Raw genomic sequence first — 22,379 nt, 5'->3', positions numbered from 1 at the left:
ATTTAAGAGTTTAGAGTGTGGCTATGCACTGTTCAATATGTAGGGATGTCCCGATACCACTTTTTCACTTCCGATACCGATACCGATGCCGCAGCTTTGGCTATTTGCCGATACCGATATCAATCCGATATTTTTATTTTATTCTTGAACTAATACTACTAATGATAAAATATACATAATACATCAAATATATATAAAATATACTGTGCTCTATTAGCCGCATAAAAACATCTCACTCAAACGGAGAATGATACTTCTCCAGTATATAGTCCACAACAACAGTTGGTAATAAAAGACTGCCACCCTTTATTCAAAAGACTTTGAGATATGTTTGGTAATTGTACCTGAATTAATTTAAAATTAATTTGCTATATTTCAGATCAATATATTTGTTTCCTTAAAATTTTAACTAACTTTAACTTTATTCTCATCTGAATTATAAATAATTATTTCTTTATAAAATAGTACTACCATTGAAAACACATTTGATTTTCTTTTTTAATCAATGTAGAATGTGTAACTTAAAAATAAACAGATTAGTGCTCTGTTCTAGGACAAGAAATGAAAACCAATGCAATATGATGAATGTCCAAAAGATGAGATAATTTTTGCTTTTAAACAGCGTGTGTGTGTGTGTGTGTGATTTTGGTTGGGTGATAGTTGTAGGTTACAGTTTGACAAGAGTTTACAGTTTGACAAAAGCACAATGTTGTGTTTTACACAAATATAAGTAGGCTAAACACTTTTTGCAGTTTTAATGATGTCCTGTATGAACAAAATGACGGAGTATGTTTTTATGTTTCCACTGTTAGATCGCGCCCGTACCTCTCTCTCTGACACACACACACACACATTCCAGCATTGCAATCTTGACATCGCAGCCTGTTCATTATGTTGCGTTCACACCAAACGCGAATAGAGCGTCAAATTCACGTCTATCGCATCTATTTCGACACTTGAACATTTTGAATCCATTCGCGCGTCCAAAGCAAATAGGACGCGCGTATAAAGCGAGCATTTAAAGCGAAACAGACCCACGTTCAGAGCTAAGGCGGGGCTACAGATTAGGTGTCCCTACAGAACCCGCATATGTCTATGCGCATATCTAACAGTAGTTCCGCATTACATTAATTAATGTGCACGCGAGTTTTATTTATTTTTATACCGTGTATTCTCCGTGTAAATGCACCGAACCGTGACGCACGTACCGTTTCGGTTCAATACGAATACATGTACCGTTCCACCCCTAATAGGTATTGGATCATATTTTTTTCTCCCCTCCGATCTCCCATCTAGCGTTCTGGGCCAGTATCGGCACGATACCGATGACGTGGATCGGATCAGGACATCCCTATCAATATGCTTTTGATACTAATCTGACTAAATTAGTCCGAGTTATACTTGTAATTCATGTCATTCAAAGTACATATTTGAACTCAAGTTTTTTTCCTTTCTCTTAGCATCTCCAACATCAGACACATTCTCTCTGGACAGGACAGCAGGTAAACAAAATATATGCATAATTATAATCATTGGTTTTCATTTTAGAAGCTAAGAAAATAAGAGATCCCATCTCAGTTCTAAAGCAAACAGTTGGTTGAATAGAGTACCAAATTGTTTTAATTGTTAAACTTGTTGAGTAAAAAGAGAGTTGCTCAGGATAAAAAAGCTGCTTTAGAACACAGAAGCTCAGAAACACTCACATGGAGAAGAATCATTCCGCTCCACATTCATAGGAATTAATACGTTTCATTCCACTTGCATTTGTTTAATATATAGAAGTTATGAAAGTATAAATCCCTCTGCACATTCTCTCTCTCTTCTCACAGTAAACCGCAACCATGGGAGATGGTGAAATGGAGTGCTTCGGCCCGGCGGCCATTTACCTCCGGAAGCCGGAAAGAGAGAGAATAGAGGCTCAGAACACCCCCTTTGATGCCAAAACGGCATTCTTCGTGTCAGAGCCGAGCGAGATGTACCTGAAGGGTGTTCTTGCTAGTAGAGAAGGCGGCAAAGCTACTGTCAAAACTCTGTGTGGGAAAGTAAGTAGAATTAAAAAATGTGTTGATCTTCTGTAAAACAGTTTTACATGATGCTGTGGACTGTAAATATAGCTTTTGTACTAAATGTCTCATCCATGTTTAAAACTTTATAGACGATCACGGTGAAAGACACTGAAATCTTCCCCATGAATCCTCCTAAGTTTGACAAAATTGAGGACATGGCCATGATGACCCACCTCAATGAGCCTACTGTGCTGTATAACCTCAAAGAGCGTTACGCAGCGTGGATGATCTACGTAAGTCTGAGCTAATCATATTTTATTCCTGGGATGGGGCGGCAGCATTATAAAACTGGACTATCTATCTCCGTTTCAGACCTACTCTGGCTTGTTCTGCGTCACTGTCAATCCCTACAAGTGGCTCCCAGTGTACGATACAGTCGTTGTGAATGGATACAGAGGCAAAAAGAGGATTGAAGCCCCGCCTCACATCTTCTCCATCTCCGACAACGCCTACCAGTTCATGCTCACTGGTAGGTGGAGATATACATTTTCAATCCGTTTTGCAATCCAATCAACTTGTGCTAAACTTGAGCCTTGCTTACATTTTGCTTAATACACCTACAATTTCTTTATTTAATGGACTCTTTTTACTTAATGGACCTCTTATGAGTAATTTATGTAGTGGTGTACATCTTGTTACAAATATGATATACAAAAAAAAAAAACTGAAAATATATTTATCATATAATAATACTAAATGTGTTTCAGACAGGGAGAATCAGTCTGTCCTGATCACGTAAGTAGGCTATGATAATTAAAGTTATTGTATAAGAATCATCATGTAAAAGCTAACATTGTTTAAGCTATTGAGAGAAAACAGTTTAACACCTGCCTTTTCTGCTGTTAAGAGCTTGTAACATGTAAATGCATAGGCATCATTCTTATTGGCATGTGCTGGGAAAGACAGGAAAACTAAAGTAAGAGAAAGGTGTGGGGAAAAGCCGCTTACTGACAGTGCTGCATGTATACAAGGTTAAGACCACACTGCCAGCATGATGCATGTGCATGCAGGTTTCACGTCTGACATTTATGGATTTTAAAGAAGCACTTACAAAAAGCCAACATATCACATAATTTATAATATTCTGAAACATGTTCTTTTCCATCTATAACATGTCCACTCAGTGGAGAATCTGGTGCAGGAAAGACTGTCAACACCAAACGTGTCATCCAGTACTTTGCGACAATCGCTGTTTCTGGCGGAAAGAAGGCAGAATCTACCTCTGGCAAAATGAAGGTGACTAAATAATCGAATATCATTCAAAGTACAGTGAACAAATTATTCTGCATGATGAAATTACTTAATTACTCACCAGGGGTCGCTAGAGGATCAAATCATTGCAGCCAACCCTCTGCTGGAGGCTTATGGAAATGCCAAGACTGTGAGAAATGACAACTCTTCTCGTTTTGTAAGTTGCTGTGGCCAGATGAATTGTACAAATTCAGTTAACATTCCAAAGCTGGGAAATTCGAAACTTCTAAATATTTCAATCTGCTTAGGGTAAATTCATCCGAATTCACTTTGGGACCACTGGAAAACTGGCCTCAGCTGATATTGAAACTTGTGAGTCAACACTGACAAAATATAAATGTTTAATGTGGAGGCAAAAATGTGGATTTATTTATTTATTTATTTATTATTATTATTTGGAAGATCTGCTGGAAAAGTCAAGAGTAACATTCCAGCTGTCTGCTGAGAGGAGCTACCACATCTTCTACCAGCTCATGACCGGACACAAGCCAGAGCTGCTCGGTGAGAAATCTACAGTATTGTGCATTTCATTTATTTCCATGTTTGAGAACACTGTTAACACACTGCACATCAATTCTTTACAGAGGCCCTGCTCATCACCACCAACCCTTACGACTATCCAATGATCAGCCAGGGCGAAATCACTGTCAAGAGTATCAATGATGTGGAGGAGTTCATTGCCACAGATGTATGTGGACAACTACATTATTATTAGTAGTAGAAGCAGTATTTTCAGATTTTATTAAATTTATCTGAGCAAACAAACATCCAAAAAACACTACAATAAACTGAATGACATACAATATAAAATACCCTTCTTTTTGACTCGCAAAAGAATAATGTGTGATTAATTTGGTCATATAAAAACAGACTGCCATTGACATTCTGGGCTTCACTGCTGATGAGAAAATCAGCATCTACAAGCTGACAGGTGCTGTGATGCATCATGGAGGCATGAAGTTTAAACAGAAGCAGAGAGAAGAGCAGGCCGAGCCTGACGGCACCGAGGGTAAGACGTACAATTAGCACATACTATAAACATGTAAACGTTCACTTCATTAGTGACAATAATGCGTAAAACTGTTCTTCCTCAGTGGCTGATAAAATCGCCTACCTCATGGGCCTCAACTCTGCTGACATGCTGAAAGCTCTGTGTTACCCCAGAGTGAAGGTCGGAAATGAGATGGTGACCAAAGGCCAGACAGTACCACAGGTGATCACTTATCTACTCGAATAAAGTGTCTCGTAGACATTCATAGTTGTCTTGTGAAGTAAAAGAGTAATGATATGATCTACGCTGACCTTTGAATTTCTCAGGTGAACAACTCAGTCTCTGCGCTCTGCAAGTCTGTCTATGAGAAAATGTTCTTGTGGATGGTTGTCCGTATTAATGAGATGTTGGACACAAAGCAGCCAAGGCAGTTCTTCATTGGTGTGCTGGACATCGCTGGATTTGAGATCTTTGATGTGAGCTTCAGCTATCAAAGTCTCTGTAACAATCAGGATATAAAAAATAATAGACAATAGTAATAACTTGCCTCTGCTTAATTGTCAGTTCAACAGCTTGGAGCAGCTTTGCATCAACTTCACAAATGAGAAACTGCAACAGTTCTTCAACCACCACATGTTTGTTCTGGAGCAAGAGGAGTACAAGAAAGAAGGCATTGAATGGGAGTTCATTGACTTTGGTATGGACTTGGCTGCCTGCATTGAGCTCATTGAGAAGGTAAGAGGACATTCAGCAAATTAAAATGATTATTCATATCGTGCCTGTATTTGAGCATGAATATTTCTTCAACAGCCAATGGGTATCTTCTCCATCCTTGAAGAGGAGTGCATGTTCCCCAAGGCTACAGACACAAGCTTCAAAAACAAGCTATATGATCAGCATCTGGGCAAATGTCCAGCTTTCCAGAAGCCCAAGCCTGCCAAAGGTAAGGCAGAAGCCCACTTCTCTCTGGTCCACTACGCCGGCACTGTGGACTACAACATTAATGGCTGGTTGGACAAGAACAAGGATCCACTGAACGACTCTGTCGTGCAACTCTACCAAAAGTCATCGCTCAAAGTGCTGGCCTTCCTGTATGCCGCTCATGGAGCTGCTGAAGGTACGACCATTTGCATTTCCTCAATTCCTTTGTGTTATGATGCAATTAAACATTATCTAATAGTGATATAATGAAAGGGTTGATGGAAATCAACACAAGGACAATAAAAAAACAATTTCATTCATTGACATAAAACAGAGGGAGGCGGTGGAAAAAAGGGAGGCAAGAAGAAGGGTGGTTCCTTCCAGACAGTGTCTGCACTTTTCAGGGTAAAACAGATTATCTTTTAATGAAGCATGTGAATTTTTACACCATTAAAGATTAGACTAATGACAGGCGTTTCCACAGGAGAACTTGGGTAAGCTGATGACTAACCTGAGGAGCACTCACCCTCACTTTGTGCGCTGCTTGATTCCTAATGAGTCCAAGACTCCAGGTAATCCTAATCTCTGAAGACTCAAAGGTTTTGAAAATATCTCTGGAACCTTAAGAACATTTTCATTGCAGGTCTGATGGAGAACTTCCTGGTTATCCACCAGCTCAGGTGTAATGGTGTGCTGGAGGGCATCAGAATCTGCAGGAAGGGTTTCCCCAGCAGAATCCTCTATGGTGACTTCAAGCAGAGGTAAAGACACCTTTTTGCAACCACTGAATTAGAGATGATGCACCACATAATCTTCATCCTTTTATGACCTTTTTTTTTTGCTTCACAAAAACATGACTCTCCTCTGACTGTCCTCTAGATACAAAGTATTAAATGCTAGCGTCATCCCTGACGGACAGTTCATTGACAACAAAAAGGCTTCAGAGAAACTCTTGGGCTCTATTGATGTTGACCACACCCAATACAAGTTTGGACACACCAAGGTGAGCTGCACGACAAATGGCTAAACTCAAATCTACAAAAGAGGAGAATGGCTTCCATAATATACAGGAAACATCATTATATATTCTTGCAGGTCTTCTTCAAAGCTGGTCTGTTGGGTACACTTGAGGAGATGAGAGATGAGAAACTAGCAGCGCTGGTTACCATGACTCAGGCTCGTTGTCGTGGCTTCCTCATGAGGAAGGAGTTTGTCAAAATGATGGAGCGGAGGTGAGTGAAATAAACATTATTTCATTTACAATTAAATAAATAAAATTTTATATTTTTGTTAAACTAAAACCAGAAACTCCATCTCCCAGAGAGTCAATTTATTCCATCCAATACAACATCCGCTCATTCATGAATGTGAAACATTGGCCATGGATGAAGCTGTACTTCAAGATCAAGCCTCTTCTAAAGAGTGCAGAGACTGAGAAAGAAATGGCAGCCATGAAGGATAACTTTGAGAAAATGAAGGAGGATCTAACAAAGGCATTAGCTAAAAAGAAGGAGCTTGAAGAAAAAATGGTGTCACTTCTTCAGGAGAAAAACGACCTTCTACTGCAAGTAACATCTGTGAGTATTTCAGCTCTTATTGATAATGCTAAAGCTATGGACAAAAGCCATTAAACTAAATCCATCTCAATGAACAGGAATCTGAAAACCTCTCTGATGCTGAGGAGAGATGTGAAGGTCTCATTAAAAGCAAGATCCAGCTCGAGGCCAAACTCAAAGAGACAAGCGAGAGACTGGAGGATGAGGAGGAAATCAATGCTGAACTGACTGCCAAGAAGAGGAAACTGGAGGACGAATGCTCTGAACTGAAGAAAGACATTGATGACCTGGAGCTCACCTTGGCCAAAGTGGAGAAGGAGAAACATGCAACAGAAAATAAGGTCAATAATCTTTTCACATGTTCTTCACACTGCTGACTGTTCAGGATCTTGAGGATGAAACCAGTGAACAATGTTTCCATTTAGGTGAAAAACTTGACGGAGGAGATGGCCTCTCAGGATGAGAGCATTGCCAAGCTGACCAAAGAGAAGAAAGCCCTCCAAGAGGCACACCAGCAGACTCTTGATGACCTTCAGGCAGAGGAAGACAAAGTCAACACTCTGACTAAATCTAAGACAAAGCTTGAGCAGCAAGTGGATGATGTAAGATATTTGGCATGAGAATAAGAACATGAATCAATAGGAAATTAATGTTGTGTCTCTATACTATAATTAATGCTCTGGTTTCCATGACAATAGCTTGAGGGCTCACTGGAGCAGGAGAAGAAGCTCCGTATGGACCTTGAGAGAGCCAAGAGAAAGCTTGAAGGTGATCTGAAACTGGCCCAGGAGTCCATAATGGACCTGGAGAATGACAAACAGCAATCAGAAGAGAAGATCAAAAAGTGAGTGGACATTAGTCTTTACACAATTACACATTTTACAAAAAGTAAGTATTCGGCACTAACCTATTCGGCATATTTTAAAAAAACAATACTTTAAAAACAGGAAAGACTTTGAGATAAGTCAGTTTCTCAGCAAGATTGAGGATGAACAGTCTTTGGGAGCACAGCTTCAGAAGAAGATCAAAGAACTTCAGGTAACCCTAACCCTAATCTTTTCATTGTAAAACTCTGAAGTAGTTGCAGAGTTGGAAAAACCCACATTGCCAATAACACTGCATCATTTTTATTTTCTTTCTTTAGGCCCGTATAGAGGAGCTGGAGGAGGAAATTGAGGCCGAGCGAGCTGCTCGTGCTAAAGTGGAGAAGCAGAGAGCTGATCTCTCCAGGGAACTTGAAGAGATCAGTGAGAGGCTTGAGGAAGCTGGTGGTGCCACTTCTGCCCAGATTGAGATGAACAAGAAGCGTGAAGCTGAATTCCAGAAGTTGCGTCGTGATCTGGAAGAGTCCACCTTGCAGCATGAAGCAACAGCCGCAGCTCTCCGGAAGAAGCAGGCGGACAGTGTGGCTGAACTCGGAGAACAGATCGACAACCTTCAGCGGGTCAAACAGAAGCTGGAGAAGGAGAAGAGTGAATACAAGATGGAGATTGATGACTTGACAAGTAACATGGAGGCTGTGGCTAAAGCAAAGGTATAATTTTGTGAAAACTTTAAGTGAAGATTTAGTTTTAGTTTTACAAAACTACTAAAAAAAAAAACACACACACACAAAGGGGTCAAAAAGTTGTAAAAGTTTTAATAATTATTGTAGGCAAACCTTGAAAAGATGTGCCGGACATTAGAAGACCAAACAAGTGAGCTAAAAACCAAAAATGATGAGTTTGTACGCCAACTTAATGATTTAAATGGACAGAGGGCAAGGCTGCAAACTGAAAACGGTACGTAAATAAACTAAATATACCACGCACACATTGAATACACCATGCACACAATTATAGAACTGAGCAAAAACCTGTGATGCAAAAACCCAATACTGACATCATACAGCTCTTGTAGACACTTATATAAATTACCCATTGTCTCATACCAGGGGAATTTGGCCGTCAATTGGAGGAGAAAGAAGCTCTTGTTTCTCAATTGACAAGAGGCAAACAAGCTTATACTCAGCAGATTGAGGAACTCAAAAGACGTATTGAAGAAGAGGTTAAGGTATGTACCTAATTTTCTGTTACCAAGTACTGTGAATAACCATGAACATAGCGGTATACAATAAAAGGAAACATTTTGACTTCAAGGCCAAGAACGCTCTGGCCCATGGGGTTCAGTCTGCCCGCCATGACTGTGATTTGCTCAGAGAGCAGTTTGAGGAAGAGCAGGAGGCCAAAGCTGAACTCCAGCGTGGAATGTCTAAGGCCAACAGTGAAGTGGCTCAGTGGAGAACCAAATATGAGACTGATGCCATCCAGCGCACTGAGGAGCTTGAGGAATCCAAGTAAATACATCATTGGAAAAAGTCTTCCTACATTTATTATGAAAAATATTAGTCAGATTTCATAATTTCATATCACTTCCTCAGGAAAAAGCTGGCCCAGCGTCTGCAGGATGCTGAAGAATCCATTGAGGCGGTGAACTCAAAGTGTGCCTCTCTGGAAAAGACCAAACAGAGACTGCAGGGTGAAGTAGAGGATCTCATGATTGATGTGGAGAGGGCAAATGCATTGGCAGCCAACCTTGACAAGAAGCAGAGAAACTTTGACAAGGTAAGAAAGACATGGATAACCTATAAACCTAAACACTGATGAACCGATGACTTAGCTAATTAACAATGACTACATTTCTTTCATTTTCAGGTGCTAGCAGAGTGGAAACAAAAGTATGAGGAAAGTCAGGCTGAACTAGAAGGTGCTCAGAAAGAAGCTCGTTCTCTCAGCACTGAGCTTTTCAAAATGAAGAACTCCTACGAGGAAACTCTTGACCACCTCGAGACACTGAAGAGGGAGAACAAGAATCTGCAACGTAATGCAACATTTATTTGTACACCAAGGGGAAAAAAAGAGATGCATTTAAACAAATGTTTACATTTCTGCTTTTTAAACCCTTTAGAGGAGATTTCTGACCTCACCGAGCAGCTTGGAGAGACTGGAAAGACAATTCATGAACTGGAAAAGGCAAAGAAGACAGTGGAGTCTGAGAAAACAGAGATCCAGACTGCGCTTGAAGAAGCTGAAGTACTGTTATTTAAAGCTGTCAAACCACGGAAAAATTCTATTCTAACATGGTGAACATTACACAATTTTTCTACCAGGTTGATTTAATTTTTACTTTAACTATCCATCAGGGCACCCTGGAGCATGAAGAGTCCAAGATTCTTCGTGTGCAGCTGGAGCTGAACCAGGTGAAGAGCGAGATTGACAGGAAGATTGCTGAGAAGGATGAGGAGATGGAACAGATCAAGAGGAACAGCCAAAGAGTGATCGATTCCATGCAGAGCACACTGGACGCTGAGATCAGGAGCAGAAATGATGCCCTGAGAGTCAAAAAGAAGATGGAGGGAGATCTGAATGAGATGGAGGTCCAGCTGAGTCATGCCAACCGCCAGGCTGCTGAGGCCCAGAAACAGCTCAGGAATGTCCAAGGCCAACTCAAGGTATCTTTCTGTGGAACGTGGAATTGTATTAAGAATTGAATGTTTGACAATATGAATATGATACATGAACCAAAGCAAGAGAACTAACAAAGAAAGAATGTTGCCACAGGATGCCCAGCTGCACCTTGATGAAGCTCTCAGAGGACAGGAGGACATGAAGGAACAGGTGGCCATGGTGGAGCGCAGGAATAACCTGATGCAAGCAGAGATTGAGGAGCTGAGAGCTGCACTGGAGCAAACAGAGAGAGGCCGCAAAGTGGCGGAGCAAGAGCTGGTTGATGCCAGCGAGCGTGTGGGACTGCTGCACTCACAAGTACAAAAAATTACTAAATACTTGGAACAAATTCAGGATACATGATTAACATTCATTTATAATGTATACTAAACTAACTGCTTACATCCCACAGAATACAAGTCTTATTAACACCAAGAAGAAGCTTGAGACTGATCTGGTCCAGGTTCAAGGTGAGGTGGAAGATTCAGTCCAGGAGGCCAGAAATGCTGAGGAGAAGGCCAAGAAGGCCATCACTGATGTGGGTGTTTACATTCTGCTTCTCTATTCTAATTTAAACAGTTATTTGACTTTGTGTTCAGGTTCATGTGGTAACAAAGGGAATATTCATAGAAGGTATTTTTAGCTATGAAGTGAAGGAAAGTGAAGACAAAGTATGGTAACCCATACTCAGAATTTGTCCTCTGCATTTAACCAATCCAAGTTAGAGTTAGTGCACACACATCAGGAGCAGTGAGCAGCCATTTTTTGTTGTGGCACCCAGAGAGTGATTGGGGGTTATATGCCTTGCTGAAGGGCACCTCAGTCATTACCTGCTGGTATTGAGAATCAAACCCTTGATTTTCGGGTTACAAATCTGACTCTCTAACCATTAGGCCACAACTGCCCATCTAAATAGGTTAGTTAAAGGGATACTTCACCTCTGTAAAGATGAATGTGTACTTAAATTGGGTCATTTATGTAGTAGAAATGTGAAGTTGTTTTTGAATTTGGAGCCTTCTAGAATGAGAAAAGCCAGAAAATGTATTTTTGGCTCATGTGGATGAAAGACAACAACTCCCAGAATGCACTTGCTTCGCTGCCCTAGGAGGCCACTCCCAAGCCACGCCTACCGGTTAGAAAGCAGTTAAACAACAAAGCTAAGCTACTAGTGAGTCTCCATGACAAGTCTGCCCTGGTTTTTGAGATCGCACAAAATGTCGGGGATTCGGCTTTTGTGTTCTACAGTCGCCATTTATCATGTTTACTGTGGCGAGCAGGACGAGACTAGGGCCGTGAGAGAACGACGCGAGGCCTCTCTCACACCTGTGAGACGCACCGGCCTCGTATCTCTCACGGAGGAGCGGGTATTTTCTTAGCAATGATAAAACACACATCAACCGATCACTTGTTTAGCGTTCATGTAAACACTACATTCAGATTCACCAATCGGAATGAATTCAGTTAGATGGAAACAAAAGCTGTGGCAAAACAAAACACAATGAAACAAAACAATGAATGGCGACCACAGAAAGCAAAAGCTGAATCTCGGACATTTTGGACGATCTCGATGGCCGGACATGTCCGGGAAAAAGAGGATGTATGGTAACCCGTACTACTCAGCTTTCTCCACAGAATAAGAACCCGTTAGCTTAGCTTCCAAATTAAAGATGGCTGACACTGTTTGTACATTCTGTGAGTAGGGTGACCAGATGTCCCGAAAAATTTGGGACATTCCCGAAATCTAAGCTGTTGTCCCGAATCCTGAATCCGGCCCTAATTGTCCCGAAAAATATACTAAAGCAATTTCTTGAGTAGTTATTGTCTGATAAAACATTAAAAAGTGGAGGTTGAGTCGTCCTGCAGCCAGCCCCCACCGGCTGCTCATTGGCTGCAGCATCTTTTTTTCTTTTTTTGAAGTTCTACAAAGATACCGTAGGCGCGAATTTAAATGCATTGATAAGCGAGCGCAAGTTGCCGCAGCCGCGAGAACTGTGAATGTGCAGGTAGCCAGTCGTAAAGGAGTGATTGATTGGTCGCGGCACTGTGTGCAAAAAAATACTTTGGCCTAATGTCTGATGTCGGGTTACACAAAGCAAATCATCTACACAATTATTTAGTTTTCTTATTTAATGACCGACAATTTAGTCGTAATAATAATTTTGACATAAGGCTTATTAGTTAGGCTATAGCCTGAAATGTCTGATTTACGCACTGTTATTACAGTCTTTTTTTTCTTTTTTTTTTTCACAATGACATTTGAGTTCATGATTTTAATGTTTTTTTGTGGCAGACTAAAGACTGATGACAGACTGTTGATCTTTGAATAAAAATATGTTTAGTTCAGGTTTGAAATTCATTATCTTTTATTATAGGCTATGTAGGCTAGTCTAATATCACAGTAGGACTACCCCAAAACCTCCCCAAAACACAAAGTATCCCTTTAACTTAAATTGGCTTATATTTCAGGCTGCCATGATGGCTGAGGAGCTGAAGAAGGAGCAGGACACAAGTGCTCACCTGGAGAGGATGAAGAAGAACCTGGAGGTGACTGTCAAAGATCTGCAGCACCGTCTGGATGAGGCCGAAAGTCTGGCCATGAAGGGTGGAAAGAAACAGCTCCAGAAACTGGAGTCCAGGGTAAATTTGAGTGTTCAGGAGCTTAACAAAACTCATTCTTAGATATACTGGTCGTGGCAGAGATTTGACAGGCAAAACAATAATTCTCTATTGAAGGTGCGCGAGTTAGAGTCTGAAGTTGAAGCCGAGCAGAGACGTGGAGCAGACGCTGTGAAAGGAGTGCGCAAATACGAGAGGAGAGTGAAGGAACTTACCTACCAGGTAAAACTACTTTTAATTAGAAATTTACCACTGTTTACAATAAACAGTTTAACTAAGACCATGACCAATATTTACACCCAAAGACTGAGGAAGACAAGAAGAACGTGACCCGACTGCAGGATCTGGTAGACAAGCTGCAGCTGAAAGTGAAGGCCTACAAGCGCCAGTCTGAAGAAGCTGTGAGTCTAATATCAAATCTTGAGCGTGAAGTTTTACTATTGACAAGAACGTCCAGTGCCATGAATGCACTGCTATGAAATGGGTTGAATATCTTGTGTAATCATAACAGGAGGAGCAGGCCAACACTCACCTGTCCAGGTACAGGAAGGTGCAGCATGAGCTGGAGGAGGCTCAGGAGCGTGCTGACATCGCAGAGTCCCAGGTCAACAAGCTGAGGGCCAAGAGCCGTGAAGTTGGAAAGGTATTGTGAATTTTTTGGCAAAAGGGGTAGGGGGTTAATCTTAAAGTACACTGCTTAATATAAATGTGTTTCTAACTGGGGAAAAAACATGCAACTTAATGTCTTTTTATTTACTGCAGAGCAAGGATGAAGAATGAAGATGAGACATCACACCACATCTACAAGCAAGCATATAATATGACTTACTTATACTGTGCCTTACATGTCCATTAAATGCAGTTTATCAAGGCGCTCTCTGTCTGTCTGTATTGTAGACTGGTAGAGCATGGCACCAACGTCAAGATCAAGGGTTCGATTCTCAGAGAGTGCATGGACTAATAAAAAATAATTCATACCCTGAATGCAATTTATGTTGCTTAGGAAAGTTTCTACCAAATTTACAGGTGTGTAAATACCTCATTTACTCAATACCTCAAAATACTCATTTTAAAATTCAGCTAAATTAATAATAATTTCATCTGTCAAACATATTACAAAGCTATACAGTCCAAGCTTCTTACTTTTATTGATGAATGAGAATTACTGTGTGCAAATGAAATCTCAAATTCTTTAATAATAATTCTAATAATACATTCATAACATTTATATAGCGATTTATATAGCGCTTTATATAGCTCGCACTCAAAGCGCTTTACATAGGGGACACTTTTACATTTACATGGGGAAACTTAATATTCAACGATATTATTTATCTGAATGTACAGGGCTTTAAAGTGTAAATTGCAGGTTAAATTTTTCACGAAGATAATGCAATGTGTTTATTAAACATAAAGATAAGAAACGCCCACCATTGTTTTTTATACCAAAATGCTGAATATAATATGAAAAGTTGGCACTTTTAACAGTGGTTTTAACCGCTCCCGCTCCTTTCCACTAGATGGGGCGTGACGTCATAAGAGGAACTCACTAGTAGAGTTACCGGCATAGTCATAGCTATAGATGCCTTACATAACTACAGAAAAGTTCGTTGTATGTTTTATTTGATAAAAAAATTATGGATAAAATAACTCAACTGTAAACATACTCGTGTGTGCTGACTTCAAAGGGACCGTGATTCTGCCTGACATGAGAATAAGCTATTCGCAAAACATTGGTGTTTGTGCAGTGAGTGAGTAGCTAATGTTACTCACCAGGACACCTGGCCAACCCTCCACTCATTCTCCTCACACCAAGCATTAATAACTCTTTGAGTGCCATGGGTCCTGGCAATTTCCTCCCCTCTCTCACGTCTGACCGGTTAAAAATTGTAGGGCTGTGGTCCATAAAGAATTTGATGGTTTCCCACATCCTCAGTCGTTCTCCAAATAGCCATAATACAGTAGGAATCTAGCAGAGTATGGGTTGCGAGTTCCTCTTATGACGTCATCACCAGTTACTGAAAAAACACGCTACCTTTGAAGAAACCCCAATAAATGTTATTTATTTTAACGCATTTTAAGACAGAAATAATTAAATATATACATATAGAGCACTTTAATTTACACATTAATTGGCTGTGGTGGTTAACCTGCAACTTACACTTTAATAAATAATATTTTAGCATCCAAATACATCGCGGATATGGAAACATTTGGAATTTGTGGCGATTGAGAGAGGTAGGTTATGTGAGCTCAATGCCGGTTTCTGTTTCAGATTCACTTTAAATTAATTTGTTTTGGCAAATGTCACAAATGTCTCTGCATTGCAAATTTATAGCAAAATATTCTCATGCACTTGAATTTAACTTTGACAGAGCTGGCTCCGTGTCTGGTAAATTGACCATGTTTGTTTAACAATAACTACTTTTATGATGCAACTGAAAAAGCAAAAACTAAAAGATCAAGATTGTGATGCATCAAATAAAACAATGTTTTTACTAGGGCTGCACGATTTGGGGAAAATGTCATATTGCGATTATTGAGGTCAATATTGCGATATAATAAACAAATGGCTCCATGAGTCAACTTGCTTGGTTCTCAAGGAAAATGCAATACAGAGCCCTGTCAGCTGGTATTATTATTAAAGGTTAAAAATAACAACTCAAATTAAATATAATGTGGTTTTTACTAGGCTATAATAACAACGTTACAATATTTTAATGATATAAGTAAAAATATAATAAATATTTAATATAGTGCACATAATTAGCAAAATACTCCTCTCTCTCTATATATAATTTGTCTAGCCAACTAACGTGCTATGAAATGGCATTCCTGAGGTAAATGTAACGTTATGGGACATATTTTTCTCCAGCTGTTTTATTGACCTCTTTCCGCAGCTGAAAAACACTGATTGATCGATATTATGAATGAGGCATAAACATTTCGGTAAGTTGTACTGTGTTCTTTCAACACACCAATTGTTCATTCGTGTTGATTTACTATTAACCAGTAAAGAGTAAGAGATGATCAGTTCACGACCACGACCTGTCACATCACATTTACAAGCGCCAAAACGCTATTGTTTGAATTTCGTAATAAAATTTACAGAATCTGAGAGCTGTCAATTTGTTCCTACCAAAAGTAACCTGCTCTGTCTAGTCTGTCGGTGTCAGTGTCTTCTTTGCTTCGTGACTTTTCTCTGTGTGAGAAAATGGATGTGTGGCGTGAGAAGAGCGTGTGAAAAGTGTCGATTGCGTGAGTCTCACGCTGAATGAGTGAGATTGCCAGCCCTGCTCTCTCTGCTCAGTGTCGGTTATCTTATAGCCAAAATATCGCCATACAACAGAGGTATTTTTTTCTGGCCACCAGTTCAGTGTCCGTCTGCTCGGCATCATCTTCACCTGTTCTCCGCGCTGCACACCGGAAAAAGCCACGACGTAACATACGCGCCACACCTGCCACTCCCTAAACTGAAGCTGAGTGGTCTTCTTTTACTTAGCGGTGTAGAAAATGGGCAAACAGCTCTCAGAGAGAATGGGTTGTCATGTCCACACATGCATTTATTTATTTCATATAATCGCATAGGCTTGACATCGCAATTGCGATATGATTAATTGTGCAGCACTAGTTTTTACCCACCCCTAGTGTCAAATACATCTTGTTTCTAAATTATGTAGTAACTTAGTTAATTCATTTTCTCAGGTCTGTACACTATTGTGCAACAGAGGCTCTAGTCATAGTAAATATTTTGATAATCGATTAGTTGGCTGATTATTTCTTCATTTAATCAGATTTCTTTTTTAAATAACTTTTTAAATGTTAAATGGACAAAACACACTATTCCACATCCTGCCCAATGCTGTCCTTCAAACAAACGTGCCATCTGAATGCTATGAAAACATTTATAGTGAATATATCTATATCTATGCTATGTGCAAAAGAGCTATAAAGCAAAAGGACCATTTAAATCGCTACATTCAAATTTTAGATAATAGGGCTGATACACCTATCTCCCGATTAGATACTATCATGATGCTTGGGTGCCGATACGATACGTTTTGCGATTTTTAAGAATTGCGATTCTACAAGTATTGCGATTCGATATTGCAATGTATTGCGATTTTATTTAACACTAGACCATGGGGAAAAGTTAAATCATATACTTATACAGACTGTACATGATGTATAACACACATAACACATTATGGACTTCTATAATTCAACGTTAGGCTGCATAGATTAGGTCAGCCGGAACCAGGAACACTTCCCATAAATCATGATGTACTTGTTACATAATAAGAAGGATGGCGTCTACGCTAATATTAGTCTCTCTGTTTATCCGAGGTTTACCACAGTCCGCCGGATCCAGATCTGATGAAGGACCTGCACCTGGACACACTCACACATACACACACACACACACACACACACTCCAGATCTGATGAAGGACCTGCACCTGGACACACTCACACACACACACACACACACACACTCCAGATCTGATGAAGGACCTGCACCTGGACACACTCACACATACACACACACACACACACACTCCAGATCTGATGAAGGACCTGCACCTGGACACACTCACACACACATACTCTCACACACACACACACACACACACACACTCCAGATCTCTCACACACACAGACACTCCAGATCTGATGAAGGACCTGCGCCTGAACAGGACGACAACACAGTCCTGAAGTGTCCACTAGTCTCTCCCCTGTGAAGGCCTCCTTCCCTTTATCTCTGTACAGATAAAACGTCGGGATAATTCCGGTTCATGTGGCTACGCGGAAGCGATAAATAATTATTTATTATACATTTTTAAGGCCAGACAAGTAGTTTGTTGAGGATTGGTTTGTAAAGAAGGACTAGACGCCTGCGCACATATATATTAAAACGTGCATACCTATAGACTAAACACGTGATACGCATGTCCACGCCGTCTGCGTTTTTGCATTTCTGAGGTTTGCGCAGAGATAACCTTTTTTTCAAAAATGTTCAAGGCTTCCACCTTGGAATCTCTTTCAGGGTTTGCGTTCTCGAGCACCTGGGCGGTCGGAGCACGTTAAATGTTTTCTGTTAAAACAGTGTCGTGTTAGCGGCCCCTAAATTAATAACTAATGATCTTTGCAATGGAAGTGAATCAATCAATCAAAACTTTAACCACTAACTTTAGCTTGTTATCGATTGCTCGTCTGCCTCGTTGCTCCTGCTGCTGCTGCTGTGTTGGTTTGCGTCTGTAAGCTTCATATATCTTTCTGTTTTGAATCATTATTTACTATCATTCTTTGTTGTTTATACTGCTAAATATAACTTACTCAACATCACACATTAACCTGACATGGCTAGCTTTAATCTTATTGCTAGCACAACACGCTAGTAATTCGCTTCCCTGTTAGCGTGCCATCCGTCCGCTCTTTATTTTTTTATTTTTTTACCTTTTTTCTCGCGCGCTCGCGCCTTTAACAAGTTCATCAAACAACTTAGGAGAGTAGGATCAGTCAACAAACACGGTGAGTCATGTCATCTTCTCCTCTTATTGTCACTTGCTCTTCATGTAACATGTTTAGCATAGCCTTCACCGTAAGCACAGGGTTTACATGTGATAAATGCAGGGAGATAGTAAAGCTGGCGGGGAAGATTTCAGAACTAGAGACATACATCCAAACTTTAATCGAGGATAGTAAGTATGCAAGGACTTTAGATACTGCTTTGGATGCGACTAGCATAGTGAACTCTGTACACTGTTCGGTTCCGGCTGAAGTAGAGCCCGTGCAGCAGGGCAACTGGGTGACAGTGATGTGCTGTAGTTGTGGGACAAAACACCGCTCTTCTGTTCCGATTACAACTTCAAATAGATTCTCCCCACTCAGTGAAACACCCACTGAGAATCCTGTTGAATGTGCCCTAGTTTTTGGCGATTCTTATGATGTAACAAGTACAAGTTTATGGGGAATGTTCCCGGTTCCGGCTGACCTAAACTATGCAGCCTAACATTGAATTATAGAAGTCTATAATGTGTTATGTGAATGCTAGGTCAAAGAGATGTGTTTTTAGTCTAGATTTGAACTAGAAATCAATGAACTAGGTTTTTTCTCACAGTCCTAGTATATAATAATAAAGATGATAAAGAAAAACAGAAAAACAAACTCTGTGTTAACAAATAAGAGGAATGTTCTGTAGGAACACACACATGGACTCCGGACACAATAACCTATTCCTGTCTTTTCTTTATCCAGTACATGTAAGAAACGTCTTACATTTATATTAAAATACACACCATCATCACTTTCCAGTTACCACTCTCATAAAATATTACATGTCTGTCCAACAACAGATATTTCAGCAAAATGGATATTATTATTAATTGTCTCCCTCTCTTATGCATCCCGCCGACAGTCAGGACGAGCCTTCATGCAAAATGGAAATACTTGCGTGAATTTGTAACACTTACAGATATGGATATAACCGTAAAATTAAAGTTTTGCGCCGAGGAAACATATCACACATTAAACAGCACACTCATCTGTCAAAGTGCCTGACAGGCAAGCCATGTTAAAGCATTACGCTAATGCATTACCTTAAAAGCTTAAAATACAGAATGCTCATGTTTTGGGCAGCTTGGATAACGCACCTTTCCAGCAGCAGCTCACTCTGTTTCCTCCACTATTTTTAGATGCATTTTGTCCATAGCAATGCGTTATTCAAAGCTGTAATTTGACATGACTGGTGGACGTTTTCCGTGCACGGTCGGCAGATGCAACTAATCGATAATGACATTCGTTGTTGACGATTTTCATTATCGATTATTATCGATAACAGCCCTACAGTTTTCTTTTACATGGGATTGTTACTGGACACTTTTGCTCACAGAACAATTACTCATCATGGCTAAGGCAAATTCCTTTTTTACAGTGGCATCATTATCTGAAAAGTCCAAGATGACCGATGTTTTAGCCAGTGTAACAACATTACTGAGCAGAACGTGAAAAGAATGTGTGCGTAGATGTGTGTTAATGTATATTTATTCTGAAGCTGTTAGATTGGAGACACTTACAGTACGGTTCTATGAAAGGACGGCATACATCAACAAAGTTCTGTTAGCGGGAGGAGCAAAGAAAATTAAATCAGAAAATGGAAACACTTTACAATAAGGTCCCATTATCAACATTAGTTAATAGCTATCATGAATCAGCAATTAGAAAATATATATATTTGTACAGTCTTTATTAATCTTAATAAGCACAGAATTGTTGATTGCGTGTTCATGTTAGTTCACAGTGCATGTTAACACTCAAATAACAGATAATGTGAAAAAATAATTGATTTTGAAATCAATTTATATTACAATTTATTGATTTATACATGCTGTAACAGTACTGTTCAGTATTGAAGTTAGTTCATGTTAAATAATGTAGTGGCTGTTCCATCTTAAAACTAGAATGTTACTGAAAAAATGTTTCATACAAAATAAATGTAAATGATTAGATCATTATTTGCCATTCAAATGAGAGAGAACTCCATTTCAAGTTATTACCAAATATATAATCTGACAAAAGCACTCAAATGTATTCTAATGCTCCAGTTTGCATCCCAAAAATATCACATGGTAAATGCCTAGTCTAAGTGTAAAACTCAGGTTTAATCTAAATACTACTAGAAATTCAGAATGACTAACAGATGCCCAAATCACAAGACCACATCTGTCCTCAAAGACAAATAATCCCGAAAATACTACAGGTACATTCTCATCACATGTATTAGACACTCTGTAAACAAACTGTAGAACCAATTTTCCTTGAGTCAAGCACATTACTTCTCTGTCTAAAGATTTACATCTAGTTGTGAATTCTCTCCTAAGGAAAGCACTTGAGCAAGAAAGCATCCAAAGGGCCAGAGAATGTCTGTATTATCGATTACAAATGCAAATAATACATATTTTTTTAAAGAAATATTACCTGGCCAGTTCAGCTGTGTCCCACTACTGTATGACAACAACAGGAAAGCCAAAGAATGAATCAATGCAAGAACAGCATGCCTGCAAACCAGCTGTTGAATAAAAGCACCTGCTAAATTAATAAAGATAAACACTAATAATGTTAAAGTCTTTCTTTATACTGACCAAACAAAGGAATGACCAATAATAAAGATTAAATTAATCAATAGCTTGCTACAATACTCTTAGAAATATGGGTGTCCGAGTCGGAGTTGATTAAAGCGAATGACCATCTGATATCAAACTTTCAACTTGACACCACAATAATGATTGTGACCTTTGCTGACAAATGGCAAAGCCCTGATGGCATTGCTGACCGGCCAGCTATATTTGTGGAAAGTCCTAATATGACCACCCTTAGGGAAAGATGCTTTTTTATTGAGCACATGTCCCCTTCTTATAAGGTGTCAACACCTTAGAATTTATTCCACAGCCTCCTGCCATCATTTCAAAGAAACTAAGAAAGCCTGTTGGACACATTGCATTGTCCTTGCAAGGAAAGTAAAAGGACATGGGCAGGATTCAAGGCCAGGAACACGGCACACCCAACGCCACCCAATCCTGGAGAGCTCTGAAGAAATCAGGGCCGCTTTTTCATGATGCAGTCGTGCCTGATTACAGCTCAGAACCGTCACACAAGACAGGTTGCTGATCATGGATGCAGTCAGCCATCATCATCAATTCACTGTAATTTTACAAAATGGGTTTTACCATTAACTGAATATACCACACACTCAGCCTGGTCTCGCTTACAACAAAACTGACCAATATTTAAACCTCTTAATCGCCTTGACATCTCCGAGTCACTGCGGCACAACAACTGCAGTAAATACAATATATCTAGACCTACGTCTGGAAAATAAGTCATATCACATCGATATATATAGCCCAGCTCTAAAACTTGCTCTATGGTAAAGTACAAAGGCATTATAGACATAACAGTAAAGCCGATTTGAAATTGTGTAGTGTGAAAAGCACTATACAAATAAATTTGACTGTAATATGACTACGACTCTGAGATCAACAGCATTTAATCACAAATTAACAGACACGTGATGCCCAATAGACTAGCACAGCCATTAGTAGAGTGTAAAACTGAAATAACAAGCTGGAAATGAGCAGAGAGATGAGAGAGGACAAATTAAATGCATGGCCAAAAACAAAGTTTGCATTTAGTCCAAATAAGAAATCATATGCTTTAATTCACAACATTTGCTATGCCTCTTATTTATAAGCTATTTCTATTATCCACCTGATTAGGATGTCTAAAAGAGACCCCTATATACATTTGACAGTGACACTTTATTTTGATGGTCCAGACATTCTACTTACTATCCGTAACTTGTCAACTACATGTCAACTAACTCTCATTAGAGTATTAGTAGACTGTCTGCTTAATACCTGCTAACACTTTATTTAGAACAGACATTCTACTGACTGCAAGTTACTTTGCAAGTACAACGCTATAACCTAACCCTA

General features: G+C 39.6%; 1 protein-coding gene across 1 annotated transcript; it reads left to right on the top strand.

Moving 5' to 3' along the window:
- The first annotated feature begins 1,457 nt into the window (after positions 1 to 1,457).
- Positions 1,458 to 14,314, top strand: LOC307170115 (myosin heavy chain, fast skeletal muscle-like). Its single transcript, XM_079891138.1, has 40 exons — positions 1,458 to 1,502; positions 1,830 to 2,042; positions 2,156 to 2,299; positions 2,379 to 2,535; positions 2,774 to 2,801; positions 3,191 to 3,302; positions 3,382 to 3,474; positions 3,566 to 3,629; positions 3,720 to 3,818; positions 3,902 to 4,005; positions 4,188 to 4,326; positions 4,412 to 4,530; positions 4,635 to 4,784; positions 4,873 to 5,043; positions 5,119 to 5,425; positions 5,564 to 5,634; positions 5,714 to 5,801; positions 5,873 to 5,990; positions 6,109 to 6,232; positions 6,325 to 6,461; positions 6,551 to 6,806; positions 6,884 to 7,126; positions 7,211 to 7,387; positions 7,484 to 7,629; positions 7,733 to 7,823; positions 7,930 to 8,319; positions 8,440 to 8,566; positions 8,719 to 8,837; positions 8,924 to 9,120; positions 9,205 to 9,388; positions 9,479 to 9,644; positions 9,732 to 9,856; positions 9,967 to 10,275; positions 10,385 to 10,588; positions 10,683 to 10,808; positions 12,737 to 12,907; positions 13,004 to 13,108; positions 13,192 to 13,287; positions 13,398 to 13,529; positions 13,649 to 14,314. The coding sequence occupies exons 2-40, from the start codon at positions 1,842 to 1,844 to the stop codon at positions 13,664 to 13,666; spliced, it is 5,808 nt and encodes a 1,935-aa protein (XP_079747264.1). The 5' UTR covers positions 1,458 to 1,502; positions 1,830 to 1,841; the 3' UTR covers positions 13,667 to 14,314.
- Positions 14,315 to 22,379: the final 8,065 nt, after the last annotated feature.

Source organism: Squalius cephalus (assembly GCF_949319135.1).
Source record: "Squalius cephalus genome assembly, chromosome: 13".
Taxonomy (NCBI): Eukaryota; Metazoa; Chordata; class Actinopteri; order Cypriniformes; family Leuciscidae; genus Squalius; species Squalius cephalus.
This window is presented reverse-complemented; position numbering and strand designations above follow the sequence as displayed.